At 44.4% G+C, this 18,491-nt stretch overlaps 1 protein-coding gene across 1 annotated transcript; it reads left to right on the forward strand.

Annotated features, from left to right (window-relative positions):
- Positions 1–9,162: 9,162 nt before the first annotated feature.
- LOC311148081 (uncharacterized protein KIAA2013 homolog) lies at positions 9,163–17,918 on the forward strand. The gene is made up of 3 exons (XM_084184987.1): positions 9,163–10,817; positions 13,226–14,088; positions 16,431–17,918. The coding sequence occupies exons 1-3, from the start codon at positions 9,848–9,850 to the stop codon at positions 16,461–16,463; spliced, it is 1,866 nt and encodes a 621-aa protein (XP_084041113.1). The 5' UTR covers positions 9,163–9,847; the 3' UTR covers positions 16,464–17,918.
- The last annotated feature ends 573 nt before the right edge of the window (positions 17,919–18,491 follow it).

The following is an 18,491-nucleotide window of genomic DNA, read 5'->3' on the forward strand; positions in this document are numbered from 1 at the left end:
CATGAAAATAGAGCTCTTTGGCTACGCACACCAGTGGTGGGTTGTGAAAAATATATATTATATTTGTGTCTAAATTCAACTAGTAAAGGTTCATTTTGATATGTATTAAGAATTTTTTTTAAATAACCTATTAGGGTGTGTATACTATTCAGGCTACCTGTAATTGTGCAATCCTAAAGGTACTATGCCTTCTGATTACATTTTAAAAACATTCCAAATGACAACTAAATGTGTTATGATAGATTTTGATCAATACATCTAAGATTTGATTGTCTATTTCAGACTAACATCCATAACAGAGGGTGTAACATCCATAACGGTTGTTTTTCCTGTGTAAAGTAATAATGGAAATGAAAATATTTTCAAATCGGGCAGGTAGCGTTCTCCTGGCATCCGCCAAACCCAGATTTGTCCATCGGACTGCCAGATGGTGAAGGGTGATTAATCACTCCAGAGAACGCGTTTCCACTGCTCCAGAGTCCAATGGCGGCGAGCTTTACACCACTCCAGCCGACGCTTGGCATTGCGCATGGTGACCTTAGGCTTGTGTGTGGCTGCTCGGCCATGGAAACCCATTTCATGAAGCTCCAGACGAACAGTTCTTGTGCTGACGCTGCTTCCAGAGACAGTTGCAACAGTGGACAGACAATTTTTACGCACTACAGCATTCAGTGGTCCCGTTCTGTGAGCTTGTGTGGCCTACCACTTTGTGGCTGAGCAGTTATTGCTCCTAGAAGTTTCCACTTCACAATAACAGCACTTACAGTTGACTGGGCCAGCTCTAGCGGGGCAGAAATGTTACGAACTGACTTGTTGGAAAGGCGGCATACAATGATGGTGCCACGTTGAAAGTCACTGAGCTCTTCAGTATGGGCTGTTGTACTGCCAATGTTTGTCTATGGAGATTGCATAGCTGTGTGCTCGATTTGTATACAACTGTTAGTAACGGGTGTGGCTGAAATAGCCAAATCTACTAATATGAAGGGGTGTGCACCACAGGAGCCTGCTGAGGAGAGGACAGCTCATATTAATGGCCATAACGGAGTGAATGGAATGCCATCAAACACATGGAAACCATATGTTTGATGTATTTGATACCATTCCAGTGATTCCGCTCCAGCCATTACCACGAGCCCGTCCTCCCCAATTAAGGTGCCACCAACCTCCTGTGGTGTGCACATACCTTTGGCCATGTAGCTTTTTTTGTTTGCTTTTTACAAGTCTGCTTCTTGGGGTATACACTCCCCCCAAGGGGTACTATAGACACACACAGTTTTCATGTATTCTCTGTTTGTCCATTCTGTGAGACATTAAAGTTGTGATTTTGCATGCAAATGTAATGTCCATTACACTGGAATGGATCTAAAACATATACAGGCAGTATACTAAACTTTTACACATGTACAAGAATAGCAAGCTCCTTCATCACATCAGCTTGAAGCATTGAATCAAGTTGTCAGTTGCTAAACCTCCATTCATCCCAGACTTCAATGACTTGCTTGCTGCACAGCCCACGGTAGAGAGACCGGTGTGAAGATAGATTTGTAGAATGTTTGGAGTTATTTTCCATACCAAAGGTAGAACTCACACTAAGGTTGTTTATGTGGCGTTCTGTGGTAGTGGTCCAGCTCCTGTCTGAATGTCTCTGTTGAAGAGCAGCACAGGGTCCCCTGTCTCCATTAGGTGGGGCCCCTCTGTGGAGGTATGTGGCCCCATCCAGAACACTTCACCCTGGCATTAGCGTTCAGCATAGATGCCTTCCTCAGAGGATCTCAGCACCACCCCTCCCTCCATGTAGGGCAGCGGCTTGGAGAGGATTGAACGCCTCATAAGATGGAGGAGGTGGGCTTTGGGAGTGAGATGCAGGGGATCCTATCCATCATCAGGGAGGAGGAGGAGATCGGGGGCAGACAGTCAATTTTGGCTTTACTCCCCGTGACATCACACCTAAGAATCTTCTTCCCCCAGTAACTCACTGAGACTTAAAAAAAGCCCTGGACTTCAAGGATAGGGAGGGACAGGATAGGGACTCTTTACTGAGCTCAAAAACATCATGTTTAAGTTCAGAGTTCTCCTGCTTCAGGCTGCTCAGAGATCCTCTTATTCAGTTCAGAATTCTTAACTTCACTCCTCTTTTCACAGACGCTCTCCCTCTCCTCCTCAGTCTGTCTCAAAACGTTTTATCATCAGAGACAACATATCAGAACCCGCTTCATCAGTAGTAGCCTACATTCGATGGATAAACAAGGATAAAATAGCTATTATTGGTCTTCTTCTACTTCTTCAGTGGGGTTTATCGGCAGTTGGCCACCAACTGTACTGGAGTGTGGGCCAGAGACAGGGATAAACTGTCAGCCCCGTTGCCAGCCCCGTTGCTCTTAAAAAAGATAAAATATTACTAATGACGTTCTACTCAATATACTCTTTAAACTAATTTCCTGTATCCCCTTCTCCCTCATACTAGATCTCATCCTCTCTCTTTCCCTCTGATACTGCCCACACTGTAGCAATACATGCTCCACGGTCACTGTTTCCTGACAATAATCACACTTTCCTGTTGGATGCTTTCCTATCACATGTAATGTCTTATTCAACTGGCTGTGTCCCACCCTTAATCTTGTAAATAGCCTCCTCTCTTCTGTCCCTTCCTGCTGTCCTCCCCTCCCCGACTTTCCTCTGTACTTGAAATAAATGCCTTCCCTTATTATCTCTATTCCACTGCTCCTGCCATCTCTGCACCATCACTGTATATATCAGTCTTTTTGCCTCTGCCTTGCTCATTGAAACTACAACTTCAACATCCCCACTACTACAGTGAGGGAAGAAAGTATTTGATCCCCTGCTGATTTTTTACGTTTCCCACTGACAAAGAAATGATCAGTCTATCATTTTAATGGTAGGTTTATTTGAACAGTGAGAGACAGAATAACAACAACAAAATCCAGAAAAACGCATGTCAAAAATGTTATAAATTGATTTGCATTTTAATGAGGGAAATAAGTATTTGACCCCTCTGCAAAACATGACTTAGTACTTGGTGGCAAAACCATTGTTGGCAATCACAGAGGTCAGACGTTTCTTGTAGTTGGCCACCAGGTTTGCACACATCTCAGGAGGGATTCTGTCCCACTCCTCTTTGCAGATCTTCTCCAAGTCATTAAGGTTTCGAGGCTGACGTTTGGCAACTCGAAACTTCAGCTCCCTCCACATATTTTCTATGGGATTAAGGTCTGGAGACTGGCTAGGCCACTCCAGGATCTTAATGTGCTTCTTCTTGAGCCACTCCTTTGTTGCCTTGGCCGAGTGTTTTGGGTCATTGTCATGCTGGAATACCCATCCACGACCCATTTTCAATGCCCTGGCTGAGGGAAGGAGGTTCTCAACCAAGATTTGACAGTACATGGCCCCGTCCATCGTCCCTTTGATGCGGTGAAGTTGTCCTGTCCCCTTAGCAGAAAAACACCCCCAAAGCATAATGTTTCCACCTCCATGTTTGACAGTGGGGATGGTGTTCTTGGGGTCATAGGCAGCATTCCTCCACCTCCAAACACGGCGAGTTGAGTTGATGCCAAAGAGCTCGATTTTGGTCTCATCTGACCACAACACTTTCACCCAGTTCTCCTCTGAATCATTCAAATGTTCATTGGCATACTTCAGACGGGCCTGTATATGTGCTTTCTTGAGCAGAGGGACCTTGCGGGCGCTGCAGGATTTCAGTCCTTCACGGCGTAGTGTGTTACCAATTGTTTTCTTGGTGACTATGGTCCCAGCTGCCTTGAGATCATTGACAAGATCCTCCTGTGTAGTTCTGGGCTGATTCCTCACCGTTCTGATGATCATTGCAACCCCAGGCCCGAGGGAGATTGACAGTTATTTTGTGTTTCTTCCATTTGCGAATAATCGCACCAACTGTTGTCACCTTCTCACCAAGCTGCTTGGCGATGGTCTTGTAGCCCATTCCAGCCTGTGTAGGTCTACAATCTTATCCCTGACATCCTTGGAGAGCTCTTTGGTCTTGGCCATGGTGGAGAGTTTGGAATCTGATTGATTGATTGCTTCTGTGGACAGGTGTCTTTTATACAGGTAACAAACTGAGATTAGGAGCACTCCCTTTAAGAGTGTGATCCTAATCTCAGCTCGTTACCTGTATAAAAGACACCTGGGAGCCAGAAATCTTTCTGATTGAGAGGGGGTCAAATACTTATTTCCCTCATTAAAATGCTAATCAATTTATAACATTTTTTACATGCGTTTTTCTGGATTTTGTTGTTGTTATTCTGTCTCTCACTGTTCAAATAAACCTACCATTAAAATTATAGACTGATCATTTCTTTGTCAGTGGGCAAACATACAAAATCAGCAGGGGATCAAATACTTTTTTCCCTCACTGTAAGTGCTTTTTTAGCCTGTTCATCTACTGCCTCGTTCCCCTCCACCCCCACATGGGCTGGGACACAAGTAAATCTTATCTGTATACCCATCTGTTTAATCCTGCCATGGGTTTGTAGCACCTCATAAAGCAGGTCTTGTCTGCTACGTGAGCTAAAGGACTGGAGACTCGTTAACACTGCACATGAATCAAAGCAAATAACTACTCTGTCTTGTTTGACTTCCTCCACCCTCTGCAAGGCCAACAGTATGGCCATCAGCTCCACCGTATATACAGCCAGATGATCTCTAATACAGTTGGGAAAAAAAGTATTTAGTCAGCCACCAATTGTGCAAGTTCTCCCACTTAAAAAGATGAGAGAGGCCTGTAATTTTCATCATAGGTACACGTCAACTATGACAGACAAAATGAGAAAAAAAATCCAGAAAATCACATTGTAGGATTTTTTATGAATTTATTTGCAAATTATGGTGGAAAATAAGTATTTGGTCAATAACAAAAGTTTCTCAATACTTTGTTATATACTCTTTGTTGGCAATGACACAGATCAAACGTTTTCTGTAAGTCTTCACAAGGTTTTCACACACTGTTGCTGGTATTTTGGCCCATTCCTCCATGCAGATCACCTCTAGAGCAGTGATGTTTTGGGGCTGTCGCTGGCCAACACGGACTTTCAACTCCCTCCAAAGATTTTCTATGGGGTTGAGATCTGGAGACTGGCTAGGCCACTCCAGGACCTTGAAATGCTTCTTACGAAGCCACTCCTTCGTTGCCCGGGTGGTGTGTTTAGGATCATTGTCATGCTGAAAGACCCAGCCACGTTTCATCTTCAATGCCCTTGCTGATGGAAGGAGGTTTTCACTCAAAATCTCACGATACATGGCCCCATTCATTCTTTCCTTTACACGGATCGGTCGTCCTGGTCCCTTTGCAGAAAAACAGCCCCAAAGCATGATGTTTCCACCCCCATGCTTCACAGTAGGTATGGTGTTCTTTGGATGCAACTCAGCATTCTTTGTCCTCCAAACACGACAAGTTGAGTTTTTACCAAAAAGTTATATTTTGGTTTCATCTGACCATATGACATTCTCCCAATCCTCTTCTGGATCATCCAAATGCACTCTAGCAAACTTCAGACGGGCCTGGACATGTACTGGCACTGCAGGATTTGAGTCCCTGGCGGCGTAGTGTGTAACTGATGGTAGGCTTTGTTACTTTGGTCCCAGCTCTCTGCAGGTCATTCACTAGGTCCCCCTGTGTGGTTCTGGGATTTTTGTTCACCGTTCTTGTGATCATTTTGACCCCACGGGGTGAGATCTTGCGTGGAGCCCCAGATCGAGGGAGATTATCAGTGGTCTTGTATGTCTTCCATGTCCTAATAATTGCTCCCACAGTTGATTTCTTCAAACCAAGCTGCTTACCTATTGCAGATTCAGTCTTCCCAGCCTGGTGCAGGTCTACAATTTTGTTTCTGGTGTCCTTTGACAGCTCTTTGGTCTTGGCCATATTGGAGTTTGGAGTGTGACTGTTTGAGGTTGTGGACAGGTGTCTTTTATACTGATAACAAGTTCAAACAGGTGACATTAATACAGGTAACGAGTGGAGGACAGAGGAGCCTCTTAAAGAAGAAGTTACAGGTCTGTGAGAGCCAGAAATCTTGCTTGTTTGTAGGTGACCAAATACTTATTTTCCACCATAATTTGCAAATAAATTCATTAAAAATCCTACAATGTGATTTTCTGGAAAAATAATTCTCAATTTGTCTGTCATAGTTGACGTGTACCTATGATGAAAATTACAGGCCTCTCTCATCTTTTTAAGTGGGAGAACTTGCACAATTGGTGGCTGACTAAATACTTTTTTTCCCCACTGTACGTTTCCTGACTTCCACCCCACATTCCTGCACTACAAATTCTGACCCAGTACGTCCTGTCCTTGGATCTTTTGAACCATCTCTGTAAATGGCCACAAAATCCTGATACACAGTATCTAGACTTCTCTTTAAAAAATCAAATGGATCAACACCCTCCCTATCTTTATGTAGTCTCTTTAACACTTTTATATCAACTACTGGAGGTGGGAGTAGCCATGGTGTATTTACAGGAATAACTACTGTTGGACTAAACGTCCTTCCATACAGTCCCAGCTCCTTCGCCTGGGTATTACCCAGCCACCCAAAGCTCGTGTTCTGTCTTCGCTCATGTTCCCAGCATGCCTGTAAAATCCCTTTCGCAGGATGAGACACCCCATGTCCTTGTAGGTTGACCCAATAATTAATTGCCAGCTGCTGTCTTCTAATCTGCAATGGCATATCCCCCATCTCCACCTGTAATGCAGCCACTGGGGACGTCCGAAACGGCACACTACATATTCTGAGTGCTTGCCCCTGTATGACATCTAGCCTTTCCAGTGAAGTCCGGGCTGCCGAACCATATGCTATACTGCCATAATCTATGCAACATACATGGTCTTCAATGAGGAACGCCCACTCCTTCCCTTTCAGACAGCACATCACATTTAGCAACTCCTTACACTTTCCCACCACTCTCTCAATGTGTTCTGCCCAGGTCAGTCTAGTGTTAAAGTATACCCCAAGGAACCTGAAGGCCCCCACCCTCTCCAAGTTTCTCCCATATAACCTCAAGCATCCCTCATCTCCCACCTTCCTCCTGGTAAAGAACACTGTTTGAGTTTTCTCTACAGAGAACCTGAATCCCCACATTAATGCCCACCGCTCTACCTCATTAATTGCTTCCTGTACCTTCCTGACTCTGTATGGCACATTTCTTCCCCTCTTCCATAAGGCCCCATCATCTGCAAATAACGACCTCCCTATATCCGGCTGTACCTGAGAGTAAACATAATTGATCATGATTGAGAACAACAGAGGACTAATCACTCTCCCCTGTGGTGTACCGATAGCCACCAAGTAGCTGCCTGATAAAGACTTCCCCACCCTCATCTGGATAGACCTTCCAAATAGGAAATCCTTTATCCAGTTGTACGTTCTTCCTCCTACCCCCATAATATCAAGCTTGATTAACAACCCCTCCTTCCACATCATATCATACGCTTTCTCCATATCAAAAAAGACAGCTACAACAGTCTCCTTGTTCACCTGAGCCTTCCTGACCTCTGCTTCTAAGCAGAGCACTGGATCCATAGTTCCCCTACCCTTCCTGAACCCACTCTGATGTGGCGATACTAGCCCTCTGCTCTCCAGGAAGTAAGTTAGCCTCTCCGTAATCATACGTTCCATAATCTTACATACATGTGATGTTAAAGCTATTGGCCGATAGCTTGTTGGTTCATTCCCGGGCTTCCGGATTGGTACCACTACTGCCTCCTTCCAACTGCCTGGTAGTTTCCCCTCCTCCCACACTCTGTTGTACAACACCAATACCTTATCCAGTGCCTCATCACTAAGATGGGCCAACATAACATAGCACACCTCATCTTTCCCAGGTGACGTTAACCCAGCCTTACCTATTGCTCTTTTCACCTCTGCCATGGTAAATGTTTTACATTTTTAGTCATTTAGCAGACGCTCTTGACTTACAGTTAGTGAGTGCATACATTTTTCATACTGGCCCCCCGTGGGGATCGAACCCACATCCCTGGCGTTGTAAGTGCCATGCTCTACCAACTGAGCTACAGGAGGGCATTTAATGCATCATTTACATCCTCCCTCCTATCCAGCACTCCAGGATGCTCCTCTCTCGTCTTCTCTCTCCCCCACTCTGACAGATTTGCGGAGCTATGCACAAATGCTTTGGCCATCATCTCTGCTTTCTCCTCATCTGTTACTGCCACATCCTCCCCACTCATCAACACTGGATAATCCCACTCTCTTCTGACCCCACTCATCCTCTTAATCATCCCCCACACTTCTCGCCTTTCCAATGGTGTCACAGAACTGATGCCAACATGACCTCTTTGCCTGACGGATAGTTCTCCTCACCATGGCCTGCTTATACTGAATCAGATGTTGAAAGTTATGCATCCTTTTCAGTACTCTAAATGCCCTGTTCCTACTGCTCACCATTGCCCCACATTCCTCCATGGGACTGCTTTCCTCCTCCTCGAACTCTTAGGTATAGCCTCAGTAGCTGCCTCCACTAACGCTGTTCTCACCCAGTTAGTCATACTAGCCACATCCCCTCTCATATCCACCCGAGCCATCACCTGCTCACTCAGCTCCTGAAACTGATCCCACTTTGCCCTTCCAAACACCCACCTGCCTACTCCATCCACTGACACCTCCTCCTCCCTCAGGCCTACTGTGGGGTAATGATCACTCCCTACTGTCGACTCCTCCCATACCTCCCACTCACATATTCCTGCCATCGCACTAGATAGAGGTCCAAGGCAGACTCTTTCCCTGTGGCTACATCAATCCTGGTCCCTCTGCCATCATTCAGGTGTTAAAATCCCTACACATTACATTTTAGTCATTTAGCAGACGCTTTTATCCAGAGCGACTTACAGTTAGTGAGTGCATGCATTTTTCATACTGGCCCCCCATGGGAATCGAACCCACAACCCTGGCGTTGCAAGCGCCATGTTCTACCATCTGAGCAACAGGAGGCTACACCACATTAACTTACTTCTTTCCTGGCCCTCCACCCTCTCCAGCACTTCCATGTCCAATATCTGACACGGATTATAGTAGTTAGCTATTACTGATTAAACTTTGAAGGCAAGAAAAACTATTTCAATGTCGTAAAAATGATCACGAGACTGAACGAATTCCGACACTTCCGGTTGCTGTCATCCAACATGATTTACGGTAATCTCAGTAAACCCAAAAGTGTCAACGACAGATTGGTGAGTTGCTTGAACAGAGTAATCCACTTTAACAAGGAATGAAATCTCACAACTGCTAGACACAAGCAACAAATGAGCAACAATTGCACTCAATGGACGTATTGCCACGATGTGAGAAACAAATGCAAAGTATCGCCTAATTTGCATCGCAACAATGCTAGTTTGCAACCGCCATAGCTATATATATATTGTAGGTTGTTACAGTCAGTAGCTTGTTTTGTTATCGTAAGCCTGTTAACTTGTTAGATTTGACAGCAAGCAAGGTTTGACATGGAATGTATGTTGCTCTTAGTCGGATAGCAACATAGCTAGTCATACCATCTTTTGAGTACCAGTTTACTAGCTAGCTAACTAGCTAGTAAAGAGCTAGCTACCAGTTTAGCTAATTTACCTTGTGCATTGCGAACGTTAGCTAGCTAACGTTAGTTGTCAACAGGAAATACAACACTTCCCACAAAATTAGCGAAATACCTTAAGCGGTCATCTAGTTAGTCTGTTTACGTTGCTTTTGGTCAGATTAGAATGGATAACCAACTTTGACCGTTTGTGTCATTATCTAACGTAAGCAAGATAGCTCATTAACACAAGTTGCAAACTTGAGTTAAAGTGACTCTTAAGGGTAAATTCAAAATGTGGCTCCAGCAAAGACTAAAGGGCCTACCAGGTGTGCTGTCAAGCAGCTGGGCTAGAAGAATGCTCATTGGACTGCTGGTTTTCCTCATATTCTACTGGTACCTTAGCTCAGATGGTGCTTTGAGGTTGTTTAGTGGCTCAGGCCAATCAGGGGGGCCGGCCGGACAATGCCTCCAGACTGAGATCCACAGGTGGAAGTCACTGGTGGACAGGGGGGAGGGAATTTACAGCACTCCCCAGGAGAAAGCGGTCACGCCTTTTGTCTCAGGTAACGGCCATTTCCTGGTGGACATTGACTCCAACAGACTGTGGGTGGCCTCGTCCTCCCAGCCCGGGTCGGCCCCTGTCCACCAGACTGAGTATTCGCCCATAGTGGGTGTCCACGTCCCTGGGAAGCGGGCCGAGGCGCGGGCCACCATGCTGTGGTTCCGCAAAGGGGCCGTCCTGTCCGTCCACTGTGTCCTCCCGGGGGGCACCAGCAGCTCCGTGTCAGCCCGTGACTGCCTCACCGTCCGAGAGGAGTTCATCGCCCACCGCAGCCGGCCCAATGTCTACCTCCAGAGGATCCATGTCAACAACCCCTCGGAGCGGGCCGCCACCCTGGAGGTTTCCACTGAACCACCCTCGTTCGGGAGCAAGTTCTCAGCCAGTGTGGAGAAAGTGGAGGACAAAGAGGTGGTGCTGTCGTCGGGCCGCGTGGTTCTGCCGGAGAAGAACCAGATAGTGCTGGTGGTGGTGGCCACCAAGAAACTGGGCAGCCGCATCCAGGTGGCGGCCAAGTCGGAGTACACAGACAGTGTGCTGTCGGTGGTGTGGACGTCGGAGCCCATTGAGTCGACCAAGTTGCAGGAGACCTTCACTAGGCTTAGAGAGGGGGCCAAGAAAGAGCTGGGCGAGCTGCTGAGGGCTAATGTAGAAGATCTGGTCCAGGACCACCAACAGGCCTGGATGGACCTCTTCATTTCTGGTATGTGAAAGTCAAGGCTGAGATGCCATGTCTTTTCTCTTTACAGTGCAAATACTGTGGGAGTTAGTATGTGAGAGTTTTCTCGTAGACTGTGCAGGACAAAACAATTAATGGATGGGGTAGTTCCATTTGATTTCAATCACTTTTTGACCGCACCCCTTTTGATTTTAACAAAATGTTCCATACATATTTGCCTATGATAGAAGTGGTCAGAAAGTGATCTTTTAGACCTGAATGCCAAAACATTTAGTAGATAGAGGTGCTCAAAGTTCACCCATTTTGCATACCCCACCCTACCATGAGACATGTCTTCATCACTGGAAAAGATAAACGGTTTAATTTGATATAATTTAAAAGCTTACAAATAGGGTTGTCAAACAGGCTTTTAAATAAAAATTGTCATTTTTTTATTCTTTAACGTCAATTATCAAAAAATACGTAAACTTCTTTTTCAAGTATGTTGTAGCTTAGACCCTATTTTACACCATCTAAGGTGTTTGTGTTGTGCCCGCCATCAGTTGGGAAGCAGCTTACGGGCACGCTTCATATACAGCAGCATCGTACGCTGAAACATCAGAAGCCATTCACTTTCATTGGAAGGAAAGCAAGAGAGAAGCGGACTGGGCGGGGGGAACCGTTGAGCAATGCAAGCATGGGCGAGGGAGCTGAACAGGGTGGGACTAAAGTTGGGGATAGATTAACTTTATGCAGATCCTCCGTGATATCGTGGCGCTAGTGACCAGTCGAAGCTCACCATGGCTTCCAGACCCTACTGGATTGGCTGACAATGGCTGTTGATACCTAGCACTACCGAGCTTGCTTGCTTGCTAGCACCCACATGAGGGTGAAGCTAACGTGGCTAGGCGAGTTTCGCTTGTATAGTTAAAACACACTGATACTCTTGAATACAGGGTGGGTGTCAATTTAATCATAGATGGACATATCCCTTCAGACCACTGTATTTTAGCTGGTACATCATTAACATTTCAAAGATTGCCGCCGGTCCACCCACCTTCGAATGTTATCTATATTTTCTATGATTTCAGTAGGTTTCCAGTGGAAGATTGACAGTATAATTTAAAACTGATATTCCATTTCAAGTCAACATTCTCTGATGTGTGGACCTCCAACCAACCATCTTTGGGCTACCATTTGAAAGTTTAAATTTCAAATGTATTCCCATTTTAGTACATTAATCAGCCAAAACATTACATTTACATTTTACATTTTAGTCATTTAGCAGACGCTCTTATCCAGAGCGACTTACAGGAGCAATTAGGGTTAAGTGCCTTGCTCAAGGGCACATTTACGTTATTTAGCAGACGCTCTTATCCAGAGCGACTTACAAATTGGTGCATTCACCCTATAGCCAGTGGGATAACCACTTTACACTTTTTTTTTTTTTTTTTGGGGGGGGGGGGGGGTAGAAGGATTACTTTATCCTATCCCAGGTATTCCTTAAAGAGGTGGGGTTTCAAATGTCTCCGGAAGGTGGTGAGTGACTCCGCTGTCCTGGCATCGTGAGGGAGCTTGTTCCACCATTGGGGTGCCAGAGCAGCGAACAGTTTTGACTGGGCTGAGCGGGAACTATGCTTCCGCAGAGGTAGGGGAGCCAGCAGGCCAGAGGTGGATGAACGCAATGCCCTCGTTTGGGTGTAGGGACTGATCAGAGCCCGAAGGTACGGAGGTGCCGTTCCCCTCACTGCTCCATAGGCAAGCACCATGGTCTTATAACGGATGCGAGCTTCAACTGGAAGCCAGTGGAGTGTGCGGAGGAGGGGGGTGACGTGAGAGAAAACATGACACCCACCCTGTATTCAAGAGCATGCTGTTTCTCAACCGACGGCGGGCACAGCACAAACACGTCAGATAATGTAAAATAGTCTAAGCTACAACATATATATTTTTAACAGTGTGTTTTTAGATCATTTACGTTAAAGAAAAAAAAAAGACATTTTTATTCAACTATTTTTTCAAGAAATTATTAAATACTTTGGCAGTCCTGTTTGTAAGCTTGTAAATTATATCAAACTCAACCTTTCATATTTTCCAGTGATGAAGACATGGATGCTTTATGGTAGGGTGTGGTATGCAAAATGGGTCAACTTTGAGCACATCTATCCCCTAAATGTTTTGGCATTCAGGTCCAAACAGTTACTCTCTGACCAGTTCTAACATGGGCAAATATGTATCAAATGTTTTGTTCAAATCAAAAGGGGTGCGGTCAAAAAGAGATTGCAATCAAATGGAACGACCCGAATGATATTAACACAGCCCAGTATTTACAAAATATACTAGCATTCAATCTGATCATGATGAATAACTAAGCTAATGAATTATGTAGTTCGAGTTCAAATGACTATGTAGACCTTTTCTGTTCCCACATCTACTGTGTGTGTCTCCTGCAGGGGTGGAGATGCGTAAGATCACTGACGCGCACACGCCGTCCAGCGCCACGGTCAACACCACGCTCTACTACGTCCTCTCGGCCTCGCCGGCGCCCCTGCTGGACCGCCGTCTGGGCGCTGAAGAGCGCGCCCGTCTGGAATCCAGCCTCAACTACGCCGACCACTGCTTTAGTGGGCATGCCACCATGCATGCCGAGAACCTGTGGCCGGAGCGGGTCAGCAGTGTGGCCCAAGTCCTGCAGCTGGTCACCCTGTGGACCCTCACCCTGCAGAAGAGGGGCTGCAAGGTGCTTGTGGCGGCGGGTGCCCATGGCGTCATGCAGGGTGCCGTGCTCAGCTTCGGAGGCCTCTCCTTCAACGAAAACCACCTGCAGTTCCAGGCGGACCCGGACGTGCTGCACAACAGCTATGCGCTGCGTGGCATCCACTACAACCAGGACCTGATCAACCTGGCTGTGCTGCTGGACGCCGAGGGCAAGCCCTTCCTGCATGTGTCAGTCAAGCCCCAGGAGAAGCCCGTAGCACTGTACGCCTGCGAGGCGGGCTGCCTCAACGAGCCGGTGGAGCTGACGTCGTCAATGGTGGAGGCCAAGGGCCACGTGTTCCCGGTGATGGTGACGCAGCCCATCACACCACTGCTCTACATATCCACAGACCTGCGCCACCTGCAGGACCTGCGGCACACACTGCACCTCAAAGCCATCCTGGCACACGAGGAGCACATGGCCAAGCAGGACCCAGGCCTGCCCTTCCTCTTCTGGTTCGGCGTGGCATCGCTTATCACCCTCTTCCACCTCTTCCTCTTCAAGCTCATCTACAACGAGTACTGCGGCCCCAGCGCCAAGCCCCTCTTCAGGAGCAAGGTATAATAACACAAACACAACAAACTGCTTTGAACTGATGAACAAAAAAAACTGTCCAAATTGTCCTCTTCTCACTTAGTTTTTTGGGTGTGGTGGTGAATTCCCTTTCACTTTCATTCCTCTTCGGGTGTCTTTCTCTGTCTCAGCGGGGACATAGTTTGGATGTGTGGAATGTTGTTTGGATAATTGCTGTGCACAGCCTCATCCTTTTTACTGCTCTCTTCCGTACAAACAAGAAATGATTTGGTGATTTCTCATTTTCTATGTGTGAAAGGAATCCGTTTGAGAAGACATTTGATGACAAATGCTCTAATCGGAAAGTAAGGCACAATTTATTTTGTAATGGGTAGCATATTAGGAATATATTCTAACATGAGCCATGTCAATTTAATATGAAAACTTCTGTGTCATTGAACGCACCAGTATTAGTCCTCATTTAAAATGGTGGACCACAAAATCCCAGTTCTGTTACTGAACATTTCACTACATGCAGTAATGCAAGTTGTTTTAATCCATCGATTTCAGAAGCCTTACATATATTTACAAATGTAGCCTATAGCATTTCCCATCTGTGTGAAAGCAAACAAATAGTTTTTTCCCCAACCATAAGCCTCTTGTGTAGCTAATGTATGTTGTTTAAGCTCAGTTCACCCTCCGTTTAATCCCTTTACTGGTGCCTTGAAGTCTCCTCTCAATCAACAATGGTGCAAATGTGGGTTTCCAATCTTTTCAGTTCTGTTCGCTTCTATAGTAGCCTAGCTACTACCACCTCGATTTGATACACAGCATACTAATTTGGAGAGGTTTAAAGTATACTGAACGAAAATATAAACAGAACATGTAAACTGTTGGTCCCATGTTTCATGAGCTAAAATAAAAGATCCCAGTTCAATACTCACAAAAAGCTTATTTCTCTCAAATGTTGTGCACAAACTTGTTTACATCCCTGTTAGTGAGCATTTCTTCTTTGCCAAGATAATCCATCCACCTAACAGATGTGGCATATCAAGAAGCTGATTAAACAGCATGATCATTACACAGGTGCACCTTGTGCTGGGGACAATAAAAGGCCACTCTAAAATGTGGCCTTGTATTGTCACACAACACAATGCGACAGACCTCTCGAGTTTTGAGGGAGCATGCAATTGGCATGCTGACTGCAGGAATGTCCAACAGAGTTGTTGCCAGAGAATTTAATGTTAATTTCTCTACCATAAGCCACCTCCAAAGTCGTTTTAGAGAATTTGGCAGTAAGTCCAACCGGTCTCACAACCGCAGACCACGTGTAACCACGCCAGCCCAGGACCTCCACATCCGGCTTCTTCACCTTGAGGGGAAAAACTCATTCTGATTGGCAGGTCCTGGTTCCCCAGTGGGTGGGCCTGGCTCCCAAGTGGGTGGGCCTATGCCCTCCCAGGCCCACCCATGGCTGCGCTGTTGCCCAGTCATGTGAAATCCATAAATTAGGGCCTAATTTATTTATTTGAATTGACTGATTTCCTTTTATGAACTGTAACTCAGTAAAATCTGAGCACAAATAGGCTAGGCTATGTCTCAAAATTAGAAAGAAAATGCCCAAGTGCCCATCAGGCATTTAGCCAAAGAGAGACACCAAAACTGGAACTGGAACACAAACAGGTCCAACGAGGTGGTACTAACTAGTCTGGGAATTATCCAAAATCTTCTTGATGCCTGTCTCCAATCATGTACAAATACCCATCTATCTACAGCATTGGTTGCAAAATTAGATGTCTGTGTTTTGAAATAATGGGCACTACGAAGGAGGAACATTTCTACAGTAAGTGGTTGTCTTTGATTAGCTTTGACTGAGTGCTGGCGAGTAATCCCTTTCGCCATGTGGCATCGTTTTGATTTGGCTGTGTTTTTTGGGTGGTGTTTTCTATTGAATCACTCTGATTTAAATTAAGAAATTAAATTGACAGTAGGACTTGGTTCTCTCTGATATCCAATCTAACAACAAGCTTGCTGTTACTTATACCTATGTGTGGATAGGCATTTGGCCTATCCCCAACCGACTCCTAGCCACTAGCTCCTATGCTCTTGTGGAGATCTTGATGACGGCCTAAGCAATGTTGCAGTAGCTCCACATTGCTTTCTGATAGGCCAGGTGGAATTGCTGTCATATTTCTTACGCCTTTCCAATCCTCTCAGATCTCCACATTTGCCCAGGGGGTAGAAGCTCTGGTAGAAGCCCTGGTTTAAACGAGCTCTAGGTTCGATTTGGGATTGGGGCGTCTGCCAGTAGGAGCTTGCTTCAGTAAACAGCGTTGCATTTCCTGTTTCCTCTTCCTGTTTGTAACCCTCCCCTTTAACCTCACCAGGTGACGAAGCCAAGTGAGGAAATGGAAGCTTAGGAAGCAGCCATGACATCACTGGTGCAGAGTAGCAGCCAGCGATGGCAGCATGAGACAAATTACATTGCCATAAAGTGTGTTACTGTACATGTCATTATTTGTCAATGATTTGTGTTGAGATGGTCAATCATGTTTATTTAACTTTCGACATGTTGGAGCTGAATTCAGAGAAACAAGCTCACCTCACCTGATGACCTCTTTCATTGGCAAGGCTAACGAAAGTTTCACTGTTTACAATGCTTCCATTCGTTTTGGCGGGGTGACACCTCGGTTTGAACGAAGAATAGGGATTCTATTTATATGGTTCTAGTCATAGCTTTGTTTTGTTTCTACCATATAGAATTCTGAAAAATGTGAGTTATCCCTTCACCTTTTTTTCAAGATGGTGGAATCCTAACCCAAGCTACACACATGTATTTTATCCTGCGTTTATAACCAAGTGGGAAGGTATTTACCACATATGACTAGGGAAAATCCACTTAAACGCCCCTCCAACTGGTAATTACTAGAGGAAAACTCGTTTATCATCCCTGAGCTCTGACTTCTCCCACATGCTGACCTCTGACGTCACCTACTAAGGAAATGACCTCGATAACATATTTTTTTCGGCAATTTAATGCAACAAAACATTATTTATAAAAAGGAATCTATTAATATGGGTTTTGAACACAATATCATTTGATGGCATGATAGCTGTACTTTTAGTTTATGGTTGACGCAGCTTGTTGGCCATTAGCCAATCTGTGTTTGTCAACGAGTTCAATGCATGTGAATACATACAACTGGTATTTACGACTTCACAAGTGGTTATGAACGCAGCATTAAGATAGGATTAGGCCCTAAGAAATCATCTCCATTAAAAATGGATTGAGATGAAAACATTGACATTTAAATGAGTCCTGGTTCTTTTAGTTGGTTGACTTAAATGGGTTTTGTAGCCTGTAGGTTTCCAGTTTCCACTGCCACTTCACACTGTTCAATCTGTCACATTAAACCAATATAATTACATTTGGACATTCTTGCAGTAATGTTTCTACTTCATATAGGCTACTCTTAATGGTAACAACATTTAAATGTGTGGTTGCAGCATGTTATGCTAATTAATCCACCACGATTGAGTGAATTTATGCACATTAACTTAATGTTTAAATACTCCACAATTACTAGATAAACTGAGTTTCTACAAATCTGATTTATTGTGAAGTGTGACTTAATTGTTTTCTAGATTGTTAATATTATAATTTTTGCATTTATTGTTCATCTTTGTTCATAGCATTTTTAAGGGCTTTTTTTGAATCTGTTATTGTGTTTGTAACGAACTACTGAGTGTGCCTTAACAAGTTTAATTTATTCTGATTACACCTACAATTTGGTTGGATTGTATTTGAATATTGTATGATAATGTGATTTGGGAGAAAATAAAAATGTATGTGGATAAGAGCGTCTGCTAAATGACTAATGTATGTGTATGTTCTTGTAAGTTGATTTAAATTAGGATGAAATAGAAATGTATACATAAAGACTTTGAATTAAGATGTAAATATGTTAAACAATTTATCTGACAGTATACATTAATTTAACTCGTTTGTGAATTGAAAGTGAAATCTATTATGTTCTATTTGTAATCAAAGTTATTAGGTTCTATGCATGTGTGAAGCTGTTTTAATTATGGTTTTAATTACATTGGTTGAATTGCCAAAGGATGGTATATAGCTTTTAAACTAGATGTTGTTTTTCACAAAGTTGAATGTCCTTTGCGTTTTCTCAACCCACCAAAAATAAAATAATATCAAGGATGTTCAAAACCCATAAAAGGTATAATTAGTCATGCAAAAGGGGGTTTAAATGCATGACAATAAGTATTTCTCTGATTTTTATTTTATTATGGCGCAGACACTGAATTAGGCAATTAACTGCAATACTAGCTATAATTTCCCTTAGTCCCTTGTTCCATTATTCGGCATACTATAATTTCCCCTTATTTCCCTTTTAATTTAAGCATTCAAGAATAGCATATACTCAAGGGTG

Source organism: Coregonus lavaretus, assembly GCF_964263955.1.
Source record: "Coregonus lavaretus genome assembly, chromosome: 20".
Lineage (NCBI taxonomy): Eukaryota > Metazoa > Chordata > Actinopteri > Salmoniformes > Salmonidae > Coregonus > Coregonus lavaretus.

What these genes read in the sequence shown, in the direction of transcription:
- LOC311148081 (XM_084184987.1), top strand. Translation starts at nt 9,848, where the DNA reads ATGTGGCTCCAGCAAAGACTAAAGGGCCTACCAGGTGTGCTGTCAAGC. An exon ending in GATGGACCTCTTCATTTCTG is followed by an intron (nt 10,818 to 13,225) that starts GTATGTGAAAGT and finishes TGTCTCCTGCAG; the next exon opens with GGGTGGAGATGCGTAAGATC. An exon ending in AGCCCCTCTTCAGGAGCAAG is followed by an intron (nt 14,089 to 16,430) that starts GTATAATAACAC and finishes TAACCTCACCAG; the next exon opens with GTGACGAAGCCAAGTGAGGA.